The 13279-nt window shown below is 32.5% G+C and overlaps 1 protein-coding gene across 1 annotated transcript; it reads left to right on the top strand.

Annotated features, from left to right (window-relative positions):
• Positions 1 to 2116: 2116 nt before the first annotated feature.
• Su(P) (prostaglandin E synthase Su(P)) lies at positions 2117 to 7616 on the top strand. The gene is made up of 5 exons (XM_088230090.1): positions 2117 to 2731; positions 2873 to 3082; positions 3307 to 3506; positions 4876 to 5088; positions 7198 to 7616. The coding sequence occupies exons 1-5, from the start codon at positions 2435 to 2437 to the stop codon at positions 7448 to 7450; spliced, it is 1173 nt and encodes a 390-aa protein (XP_088086216.1). The 5' UTR covers positions 2117 to 2434; the 3' UTR covers positions 7451 to 7616.
• The last annotated feature ends 5663 nt before the right edge of the window (positions 7617 to 13279 follow it).

Genomic DNA, 13279 nt, shown 5'->3' with positions numbered 1-13279 from the left:
ATTGTTTCCGTCTGGATTACTAGCCACATTGGAATATTAGTCAATGAAAAGGAGGATTCTCTTTTAAGGTGGGGATCTGAAGTTGGTAATTTAAAACACAACTGGGTGGATTTTTCCGATATTTCTAATTTGATTAGAGTAGTTAATTTTGATTCTTGGAAAGTGGAGTGGAATTCTTTTAAATTGTCAAAGGGAAATTTTAAGAATTATATCCGGCCTGATATTCCCTCCAAACTCGATAGGTCTAGCTGGTTTAGGATTGTAACTTTTTGTCGTATCAGGTCTGGCGACTGTTGAACTCCATCCCATCTCTTTGAAATTAAAATTTTAGACTTAATCAATGCCTGCAAATGTGGAGGCACTGGAGATCCTAATCATTTTTTTTTACATCTCCTTTAATGACGGGAAAGCAAAAATTATTTGATATTTTACTTATGTTTTTTATAACCTTTCCAATCCCTTTATCTCAATTTTTTTGTACAAATTGTTTATTGATCAATTCTGTTTAAGTATATTTTTTATGTTCAAACTGTTCCCTTTTATGATTTGTAATATTTATTTTATTGAAATAATTATGTTTAAGTTAATTCTTTATTTTTTGACAGTAAATTTATTTTACATTTCTAGGTTTATATAAAATATTTCAACTTCATTATTGCTCCCTGGCATTTATTTTTTGAAATAGTTAAAATTTATCATTATTATCAAATTGTTTGTTTTCATTTTGATTATTTTATCGTAATTTATTGCCCTAACGTTTTTTTAAATATTTTACTGTAAGTTTCTCTTTTTTTTTTTAAATATGCGCTTCAGGTTTTGGTAGGTTTTTTTTGATGGTGACTATTTCAATTTATGTTGAAATTTCGTTTGGTTAGTTATATTTTTATTACTATAATCATTTTATGTTATTGTTGTACATTTATTTTTGCTGTCTATTATTTGTATTTATATTGTTATTCCTTTCTGTTTGTGTTGTTCTTATGTGTAACTTGTTTTTGGCCGATGTTATCATGTTTTGGTAGAAGGTAGAAGGCCCCAATACAGGAAAAAAATCTTCTTGTGGTCATCGGTTGAGTCAACACCGACTGGATATTGGTTGAGTCATGAGTCGTCAGATAACAACATATTATTTATTTTGTGCATGGTCAGATAATTTGTGGTCGTTGAGTATATTAATAATTATTTCTTGTTTGTGGGTCATTCTTTAGTCTGTGGTCGTCGATTTAGATCGGGGATACGGGCAGGGTTGCCAATTTGTGAGCAATTTCCTAACCTGCGGGAATCTCAACTCGATTGGGGATTTTGTGGCGATTGGTATTATGGGGGATTTTCATATTTTACCATTTTTAAATTTATCTTTAGCTAACACATCGACAGTTTGATGGTAAGTGATAATATCATCAATTATGATGAATGAAATCGATATTTATACTAGCAACACAACATCAACTTCAAAAAATAATTTGGGTATCCCCTTTTTAACCGAAAATGAAAACAATGACAGTCGAGTGAGCACATAAGGTACTAGTAAAAACGTCTGCTTACGTTTTGTTTTATTCTCTTTTAAAATAATACCACTTTTGTGCGAAAATTTATAAATGGTTGTTGAAAGTGGTTAATAAGATTAATAATAATAATCCTAAGGTAGATTATTAAAAAAAATAGTTTAAATTCTTCTCAGGAGCCCACAAACGTTCCCTCGAAATATCGAAGATATTTCGTTTAAATTAAACAATATTGAAATATTAAATTCTCGGACTCAAGGTCCGTGGTTCGAATCCCACTCTACCCCAACTCGATTCCATTTTCTAATAGTGATTTATTTACAACTCGTTGAAAATGGCCCTCAAAAGTAAATATTTGGGTAAATCATAAGAACACAAATATTTCTTTTTATTAAAAAAAAAAAATGCACATAAATGGCAAAGTTACCGGTGGTGAACCCTCGCTACTTTGTGTTTCATGTTGTTGTATTATTTGTGTATTTTTATATTTTATTAAAACTGTTTTTTTCTTTCTTGAGATAATTGTGTAAGGAATTCGTGAGGAATCGGGACTTTGTTTCTCCCCATTTGGGAAATTTCATCTAGATTTTTGGGGAATTTGGAAAATTGGCATTGGCAACACTGGATACGGAAAAGGAAGATTGGAAATCGGAAGATATAATCTATGATAAAAGACTTATAATTTGTGGGGAAGACGATTGGTGGAAGACCTTAATTATCAGCTTTTTGAACTATTTAAGAAATTAAGAATAGTAATTTTGCCGAAGCAGTAATTTTATTTAAACCTTGAATACGAGTAAAGATTAAGTCTATTAAGGACATAGCAAAGTAACAAGCAACAAAAATCGAGTGGTGTTTACGGCGTAATATTAGTATGGTTATGTGAAATCGTTAAATAATATTAATTCAGTTTGCTAGAAATAAAAACAATGTCTCTGTTTAACTTTTTGCGTCCTCAAACTATTTTAAAGGCGGTTAATCCATTGTTCACTGTCAAATCAGTAAATGCTGTGAAACATGTAGCGTTTTATTCTTCGAGGTCTACAAAGTCCAAGGGAATTGTTAAATTCACGTTAGTCAGTGCGAGCGTTGGAGCCCTCCTCGGAGGAGGATATTCCGGATATACGCATTATCAAATAAATCAGTCTCGCGTACGAAATCCTAAGGAAGATGATAACCAACCTCAGGTCCTCCAAAAAATGCCAAATGTCAAACCTACACGAAAGGTAATAACTTAATAGCCGCAAACTGAAAAATGTGTCTTATTGCGCATTGAATACATATTATAACATAATTCTGATAACAGACAAGGTAAAGTTAATAAGAAAATATGCAACTCACTTTGTTTTAAAAAAAATATATTTCAGGTTGTCAGTCCAACAGATGCGACAAATCTGCAGATTGTTTTGTTTCAATATCAGACGTGTCCATTTTGCTGCAAGGTTCGAGCGTTTCTAGATGCCAATGGATTATCGTACGATGTCGTTGAAGTGGATGCGGTCTTACGTCAGTCCATTAAATGGTCCACTTATAAGAAAGTTCCCATTCTACTAGTGAAAACGGCTTCAGGATATATGGTGTGTTTAATAAATAATTATATCTATTTAAAAATACTCTTACCATAATTATATTTTTTTAAGACTTACACAGCTTACCTTTTTATCTTACACAGCATTTAATATACAGTGGGGTCCCATAATAACAAACATTGCTTTTTGTATTGTACAAAATGCAGTCAATAATGTACCTTACTGCATATCCTACTACAGAATGTTCACTAATATTTGTTTTGTTTTTGCAGCAAATAAATGATAGCACTGCTATAATATCAATTTTATCCTCCTATCTAATTGATAAATCACAAGATATTGGAGAAATCATCACATACTATCCACCAATATCATTTATTGATGAAAATGGAAAAGCTCGAAGTGAAATTCTCAACAAATATTTCCTAATGTTCAATAATATTCCAAAAAATAGAAAGGCTGAAGAATTAGAGTAAGTATAAGAATTTATATGACAGTTGGCTTACAGCACTCCAATGTCCATTAAAAACAAAAACTAGAAAAACAATATTCAAACAAACAAATTCCAAAACCTTCATAATAATCTTATTGCCTCATATTTATCAGGGTTTTAACAGAGCTCCGCAACCGAGGAATATCCTCTTAGTTTAGAAGCCAGCAGACCAGCATCTAGTTCTGCATTAATTGTTGTGAATGTTAACAGACGTGTACCTCTTTTTTATTGTAAACATAGTTTTTAGTTGTTATTTTTGAGAATATTGTTTAAAATGTTAAAAACATTTAATATTTTTTAACTTCTTTAATTCATATATATAAACACTACATATTTTTAGTTTGGTCTGTATAGTTAAAAATATTGAGCAAAAACCTCATTACTTTAATAGTAGAAATCGTTATTTATTTATTTCAAAGAATCTTTACAAAAAAATGATTTACAGAAATAATCATAGCAGTAGAATAATTCAAACTAAAAAAAATAGTAAAAATAAAACATAAAAAAACAATAAGAAAATTAAAAAGGTAACATAACATCTGTAAATATAAAATAACAGTTCAGATGAAAACATCTTATGTTCTAAATATAAAAAAATTAAGTTTAAAATGATTTAGCATAAAAATTTTGAACAACTTAACTCTTTGACATTTGTATATTTTCTAAAAATTGTCAAGCTACTTTTTGTAATACTGTCTCTTGTCAAAATAATTGACAGTTTCTTACACTTCTGCTCTGTAACAACACTCAAATTAATAATGGTACATCTTACACCCGAACAAAGTTTGCAAATTGTGGAAATTTACTTTAATCAATGTTCAGTTCGCCGAATAAATAGGGCTCTCCGTGAAACCATGAATTTACCGAGGGGCAAGTTTGGCAATATTATTTCCAGAAATGGCCTTATTAATTGGCCCCATGATCTTGTGATTTGACACCATTAGATTATTTCCTATGGAACTACGCTTAGATCATGATCTATCTATCTATCTACCAACAACCCTAAAGCATTGGAAGCCAATATAACACTCACCATTTCGGAAATAAATTATTATTTGTTGAAAAAAAAAATATTTGTGGGAAAAATTCTTATTTGTTGGAAAAAGTTATTAAAAATTTAACCTAATGCATTCTGTGGCTGCTTTTCACTTTTTTTAACACAATAAAATCAACTGCAGTCTTACAATTGTCTGTTTCTTTTAATGAAATTTAAAGTTTTATAATGGTTTTAAAAAAATACCCGATTTGTACACATAAAATATCTTTTGAAGTAAAATAGAATGGTACATGCTCCATGTAAATGTATTTTAAATTCTTATTATTGATAATTTATTTTATTTTTTTCCAGAGATGAGCGGCACTGGAGGAAGTGGTCTGATGAAGTCCTAGTACATGTTCTATCTCCCAATGTCTATCGCTCGGTTGGAGAGGCATATCAGGCATTTAATTATTATGCTGAAGTAGGAGACTGGAGAAAACATTTCCCATCATGGGAATGCTCATTGATGATCAATGTCGGAGCGTATGTTATGTGGATGATCAGTAAAGCATTAAAAAAAAGGCAAGCATAACTTAGATTGTAAATATATGAGTCATAGAGCTACGAAACCTGCTCCGGACGAATGTTGAAAAAAATTGATATGGGTATAATTTATTTATGTTTTCAAAAATCGATACTGATAAATACTTTTTCTGTGCTCAACAAGTATTTATTATTTAATAATTTATTTCAATCGATACGTAAATGTATGAGGGTCGTCCGTAAAATAAGTTTCCCTGTTTGCCACGGGCTTGCGGATCGCTGTTACGTAAAATCCGGCAACGGATCGTAGGTTAGTCTTCCCCTCCACATCCCCACCCGGCCAAACTCGCTGCGACGCTCGGTGTCGGTTTCGCAGCCATAAAGAATGGAGCTCCCGATTGCATCGCCCGCGAGGTGTGAAGTATGCTCTGTGATTCGTTTTTTGTGTGCCGAAGGCCATTCGGCGACGGAAATTCATTCTCAACTGACAGAATTGTATGGAGAAACATGCATGAGTGTTCAAATGGTGCGCAAGTGGTGCAAATAATTCAAAGAAGGGCGCACAGACGTCCATGACGAACAGCGGTCCGGACGGTCATTGGTCAGTGACAAAACGATTGCGAAAGTGGAAGTGGCAATGCTGGCAGATCGAAGGCTGACAGTTTGGGAGCTTAGCGAGATGATCCCAGATGTCAGCAAGACAGCTATAGACAAGACAAGATTCTAACAGAACATTTAGGTTATTCTAAGGTTTGTGCAAGGTGGGTCCCCAGGATGCTTTCGGAGGGCCAGAAACCACGGCATGTTGAAGTGGCCACCACATTTCTCGCGGACTTCAAAGTCGGCGGTAAGGAGTTCTTAGACTCTATAGTCACTGGGGACGAGACGTGGGCCCACTACCTCACACCGGAAACAAAGGAACAATCCAAAAAGTGGAAACATCTGCAATCGCCGATGCCGCATAGGTTCAAACAAACGCTGTCTGCCGGCAAAGTCATGGCAACGGTATTCTGGGACAAGAAAGGCCTATTGTTGTGCAAATTTATGCCTACCGGCACAACAATAAATGCTGATCGCTACTGCAAAACTCTGGAAAATCTTAAAAGGGCCATACAAAACAAGAGGAGGGCATGCTGACAAATGGAATCCATTTTCATCAGGACAACGCTCGTCCGCATACAGCCCGCGTCACCACCGCACTCATTGAGAAATTCGGATGGGAGATGGTCCTACACCCACCATACAGTCCGGACTTGGCCCCGAGCGACTACCATCTCTTCCCTGATTTGAAGAAACACCTCGGTGGAACGCAATTTGCAAACGAAGAGGAGCTGAAAGAAGATGTTCTGAGCTACCTTCACGGCCTGGCGGGAGACTTTTATGACTAGGGAATCAAAAAGATGGTGACCCGGATGAAAAAGTGCATCGAAGTCAACGGGGAGACTATGTAGAAAAATAAATGAAAGTCTAAGCTTTCCAATGATGTATTGCTCGTTTTAAATAAAAATGGTTTTCATTGTGAAAAAAAATAGGGAAACTTATTTTAGGGACAACCCTCGTATAACAAAGAAATTCCGAAAATTTGAACCCGGTATTTATTATATTAATACAGAAATAAAAGTTATTAGATGCAATGTGTACCTGCTAAAAATCACCGGGAAGGGAGAGTTAATAAATCCTTTTGTAGTGTTTAGACTTCATTATTGTAATGGTATCTATGCGGGCCTACCAATAAATAAAATGGCTAGGCAAAACTGGCTAGCAGTCTATATTGAAAGCCGCAGGGAGACTTATTTTCGTTATCTCTAAGTTCAGTCATATCACTCCACCACTTCAGTAATTTAACTGGCTACGATTTCCACAGAGGGTGAAATACAAACTACAAAACTGAAATACAAAAATGCACAACTGCTCCGAAATATCTAAAATAAACTAATGCATTCCAGGGCTGGCATTCCAAACGAAATTATAGCGCGGTATAGCGTGTTTTTACGTATTAAATATGCATTATAGCGCCCTGTAAATGCGTTCGGAATACCAGCCTAGGTGAACTAGCTGACAGACGTCTTACACTTATATAATGAAAGCGCCCACCCCTTTTCTTAATTAAAAATATTTATATATAATAAGAAATTTCTGTTTTTGCAGGCATAATTTGAAGGGTGATGTTCGTGAGTCACTTTATGACGAATGTAATTATTGGGCTCGGGCTATAAAAGAAAATGGTACTCCATTCATGGGTGGCTCTAAGCCCGATCTCTCTGACCTTGCTGTGTATGGGATCCTCAGCAGTATTGAAGGGTGCGATGCATTCAAAGATTTAATGAACAATTCCAAAATTCAACCCTGGTTTGTTCGAATGATGGAACATATTAATCAAACTAAAGGAGCGGTTTCCTAATGGTAATCGATAGTTTTATTTTATTCTAACATGTAATATTTTGCGTAAATCTTACATTGTTTTATATTTATGAATGTAGTTTAATGACATGTAAATTGATTACAAAAGATTATTAACCATGTATTTAAACCAATAATATAAATAAATACGTATGTATTAGCTTAAATTTGGTTTTTATTTATTTCTTCTCTACCAATATTGAAATGACAAAGGTTTTTTCAATAAATACATAAATTTATTTTAATGGAATATAACATTTTCAACTCAAAGAAAATAAAAATATGAATAAGTAATTATTAAAAACAAGAATTTACAAATTTGCTTTTAACTGTTTAATGCTCAATTGGTAATAGTGGTCATTTTTGATATCACCTGCGATTGGGGTTATATCTCATATAACTGTAGTATTGAACTAGGTCCTTAATGCTCATTTTACTGGACAGGAAGTGATCTAAAAATTAAAAAAATGGTTTGAATTTGCCACATTTGCTCAGTAACTTGTAAAAACATAAATTGAATGATAAATCAATCACTGTGCGTACTATTGAGTTTGCAACTGGCATTCTTTATCTGCATTTCTACAATATATTGTTGTTTTCATTTGTTTATCACACAACTTATTTTATTCTTCATTATTTTAATTACTTTATAATGGTTATTGTTTAGTAACATTTATTACGTTAAATAAAAGATACAAATATTTTGATATTTTTATTGAGAATAATATATCGCTATCAAATGCACTTCATCGGCCTCCTGGTGTAGTGGTCAGTGCGTTTGCCTACCATTCAAGGTGTCGGATTTGATTCCCGACATGGTTGACATGTCGGGAATCTGTGTGTCAGTCCCTGGACTGGCACCTGAAGCATAAGACTGATCGTAAGATCATGTACCAAAAATTATCAAGACACACTGCAATTAGTATATTAGATGCGGAAAGGGAATGATGATGAAAAAAGCATGTTGGTTAGTTTTGAGATCACTGAAAATTTCCGATTTTCTTGAAAAGTTAATATTCTTTAGTTTCTTTTAAACAAAACTTGCTTGAAAATAATATAATAGAAGATGTAGAATTCAATGCTGACATTTTGATTATTTAATTTACAGAAGCATATTTTTACTGTTTTTGTGATAAATATAAATACGGTCTTCGGGAATTTTGTAACCATGTACTGCATATAATTAATTGTGATATTGCATTTCTGATATGTAGTATATAGTGTTTTTTATGATCTCATTGCTGTGCGTTGTGCTAAATTGTTTCTTATGTCACACAATAAAAAAACGTTTAGATTGGTCGAATGATAGCGATTTTATAAATATCATTAACTGATCGAATAACAAAACTAGGAAGATGCAAAATGTTCCCCAATTCCTGAGCATTTTGCCTGTGCGCACTTTTTTTTTAGTCTTTTTTGCGATCGTAATTTTTATGTGTAAACGGAACATAATTGCTGATGGATTACAATTCTTGGTTGGTCTCAATATAAACTATATATTTACGTGCTTTTAACTTTGCAATATCGTCTATATAAGATTATATAAATTTACTACAAAAATGGCACTATATAAGTTATCCTTAATAATAATGATAATAATAATAACACAACATTCATAGAGTGATAACTAAAGTTTTGTACTTTGGCATAGAAAAAACGAATAAAACAAAAGTTGCGTCACAAAACTGCATTTTTTTCCATAAAAACCATTGTAGGGGATATGCAGGCTATCATAGCAAAGCAGTATGATATTTATACAAATACTAGATAAAATGGACAAAAAACCTTTATATAAATTTTATATTTGAAGCACTAACTTTGTGGTTATTCATTAGCATAAAATAAATAAAAACAACTTTGTTTTTAACCATTTATTTTTTATTTCTTCTACCGACCAGTTTCAAAGCTACACAAGCTTCTTCATCAAGTATCCATCTCACATTACCATCCTTACAAGACAAAAAGACTTGATTTATTAGTTCCATACACATCATAATACTGATAAAATAAAATTTATTATTTAAGTATACCTTGATGAAGAAGCTTGTGTAGTTTTGAAACCGGTCCTTAGAAAAAAAAAAGTGGTTAAAAACAAAGTTGTTTTTATTTATTTTCTTATAAAAAACCTTTAGTCTATGGCGTTCATTTTCAAACCAATCTATGCGCGTACCCGTTCATTGCGTTAATTAGTTTGTAAAAATCGTAATTTTGTTATCTACCATATTATGTATCATGTATTTCTAAATTATTTATTAATTTTTTTATAAACAATGCATAACCTAAAACTGTTTAATACTTTTTACAAAAAAGCCCATGTCCAATTTATTCCACGAATACTACTGTCACTTTATTTAAATTAAACTATCGAAATATTGACAGTGGTGGTGATTTTATTACTTGAATCAATCCCTAAATTTAACCACTAATGAAAAAATACCTACATTTTTCGTTAATGCAATTTTTGGCACTATTATGACGCCAATGATGTTCGATGACTGGTATTAATTAATTCATTCAAAAATTATTAATTCATTCATTCAAAAAGTAGTACGAAAAAATCATATTAGGCCCTAAGGTCCACAATAGCGATGGAAATAAGGCAAATTTCGCTTGAGGATTTTGAAGCGCAGATCTCAGCTCCGGCAGTTAACAGGTACTGAAATTGACAGCTGAGATCTAAGCTCCGACATTTGAGCAGTTAAAAATGCAATTTAAAAAAAATAATATTTCTTGATATGATAGCGCGCTATTGTTCTTGAACTTCGCAACAATGGTGATTGGACTCATAAAGGTAATAAACCAAAATCAGTGATCGAACATCCCATTTCCACGACAAACAAAAACGATTTTTTCGGAGTACCTTAGCCTTGTACATGACACGTAAGGCTACTAAATACAGGGGTCCAAATGTATATTAAAAAAAAGATACGATAGAGCTCATTTCTCCCCCCACAATAAACATTTAAATAGCGAACTAAGTGTTGGGGTTTTATAACAGCGTAACTTATTTATTTATTCAAATTAACACTGATACAAAATTAAACAGCACATACTATAAGTGCAAAAAATAACTAGATCAATTAAGACCACATAGGAACACTGTAAAACATAACTTACAATTCACAAGGAGGATAAGGAAATGGGATAGAAAAATAGGAATGAAGAATGGAAAAAGTATTAAGAGGAAGTAAATATAAAAAAAATAATACAGATAAAAACAAATAAATAAATAGTTCATAAAAAATGAGAGGTGCCGTTGGTTAAATGGCTAACTGTTAAACTGCTGTCACGGGTTTGATTCCTGCCATTTGCAAGAAAAAATCCAACAAAGATTTTTCTCAGTGAGGAACTCAGCCATATGGGAAATTGGATACAAAAGATGTTTCTTGTGTGCGGTAAAAATTAGAGCATTCAATTGTACTTCAAAGTTTCTTGAAAATGTATAAAAAAAATATTATTTTTTAATAATCTACTTTACTAGCAATAATGTCACTAGTTTGTATTATAGGGTGGGTAGATTTGAGGTTAAATGAGAAAGATAGATTACAATTGAAGTTATTTATTAAGTAGTTACACACGAGTTACATCTTATTATTTCGTACAGAAGGAGTTTACAATAGCGAGCACTGGTGGAGAGCTTGCGGCCAGGCAACACGAACTGTCAAGATGAAATGTGTTGAGTTCTTTTGATGTGCGGTGTTTAGTAGACTCGTCCAGGCTGACGTTGCAGCGGAATACGCATTGCGGGCCAAAGCAGGGTTCGGACCTGCCAACCTCACGGCTGTTGGCGTTGCCCGCCACAATTTGAATCAACCAATGATAATACAGTTGTGAAAGATTTCCGGTTTACGGTAATTTAGTGGATCGATTGGCAGAACTTACCGAGAAGAAGCAGAAGAGAATTTGAGATGTCACATGCGGAGTAATTTCAAAAATACAAAACTTAAAAAAATCATAGAGCTGACAATACGATACGTGCAGTATCATCTCTCTATGAGGAGAGTTCAGCGTGTGTAAGAGTTAATGGAGGATTCACATCTTGGTTTGCGATCTCAAAAGGCGTGAAACAGGGATGTGTAATGTCGACATGGTTGTTTAATCTATACATGGACAACTGTACGAAAGAGATAGAATGTATGGGTATTGGAACAAAAATGGATAATTTTTCAGTAAGCTGCTTGTTGTATGCTAATGATGCAGTTCTGTTAGCAAGCAGCAAGGATGATTTGCAACAAATAGTCTCGAGAATACTAGATGTATATTTGGTCATGTCAAAAGCAGACAGAACCGAAGGGCATGTATGACAAGATGTATGAATGTGGAAAAAGCTAGGAATGTATGCCAGGATAGACCTGTGTGGTGGTCCTTTCTCTCTGCCTACCCCTACGGAGAAATGGCGTGATGGTAGTAGTTTATACATTGATTCAATTATTAAAACTTAGGTTTCTTCAAAATCAATAGACATAATCATAAACTGGATACAAAAATCGAAATGTCATTTTATCAAATTCTGGGTTTGCATCCATCTGCCTCTGAGGTACAGATATTCAGTTTGAATGAAAATGTCTTATACTTAAATTCTTGCTATATGAGGAGCATATTCAATTGATATATTCATTTTTATCCAGATTCTATCGTTGTAGCAATAGTGAAAAAAGGGTGTGTCAATCTGCTATTGAACCTAAGTATTATACATTATAATACTTAAGTATTGTATAATACTTAAGTTCAGTGTAATGGTCAGCCTGCCATGCAAGAGGTTTCGGGTTCGATTCCTGACTTAGAAATATACTTGATCTGAAAACATCTTCATCTATATGTAAATGTATAAAAATTGTTCCACATATCGATTACTGCTCTAGTATTTCATTTCTAAGTAAGGTTTCCAAGGAAAATAGGTATTGTGAATAAAATACGCTTTGTAATTTTTTAAATTTATTTTTAACACAAAGTATTTATGACTAATACTAAATTAGGTATACAAAGATATATGTATCATTAAATTGAATAGATGTGATAGATATTAAAAATAATTATTAAATATTACTTTATTATAATGTATATGCAAATACATTTTTAATGACCAAGATTTTAAACTGTGGTACACAATGTAGGATCTTAAGATATTTTATTTGAATTATATACAAGATTTGACAAAATAATAAAGATTAAAGTAAAAAAATAAAAATTCAACAGTTCAATCTTCTGCATTTAAAAGTAAAAAATAAAACTTTATCATAGTATCGGTTTATAATGCAGTATTGCCCTTAGAGTAATAACCTAATAGAGTCGCCCATATGGAGAAAAACCATTCTATGATTATTGACCACGAAGTTAGTTACAGATTACATCAATATAACGGGCCGTAGGTACTTGGATTGAAAATTGCAAGTGTTAACCAAAAACCGTCTGTTACATGTTTGTTGTTAAACAAAAAATCAAGCTAAAACCAAACCAAAAATTTGGAATGCTTTTGTTCTATGCAATAGAGCATAAGGGTTTCTCTAGATAATTATTACTCTGAGGTATTGCCATATTATGAAGAAATTACATATTTCTCATGTATCAAATTGTATTCAAAATTATTTTTATTCATAAACGTAAATGTAATTATTTAAGGTTTAATATTGTTTAACACATACCACTGTTCAAATTTATATTAAGACAATGACTGTATCATTAAATATTCAAAATTATGACATCTGGACAAACTTTTTAAATATTGTAAATGTTTATAATTCATTAAATAATTCAATAGTGATAGGTAAATTTAACCTAACTTTAACAGTAAGTTATCGAAGATAGTTTTTAAACTGTGGATAACCGTAGA

Source organism: Micrasema longulum, unplaced genomic scaffold (genome assembly GCF_059751315.1).
Source record: "Micrasema longulum isolate JH-2025_06_02 unplaced genomic scaffold, ASM5975131v1 h1tg000730l, whole genome shotgun sequence".
Classification (NCBI taxonomy): domain Eukaryota; kingdom Metazoa; phylum Arthropoda; class Insecta; order Trichoptera; family Brachycentridae; genus Micrasema; species Micrasema longulum.
This window is presented reverse-complemented; position numbering and strand designations above follow the sequence as displayed.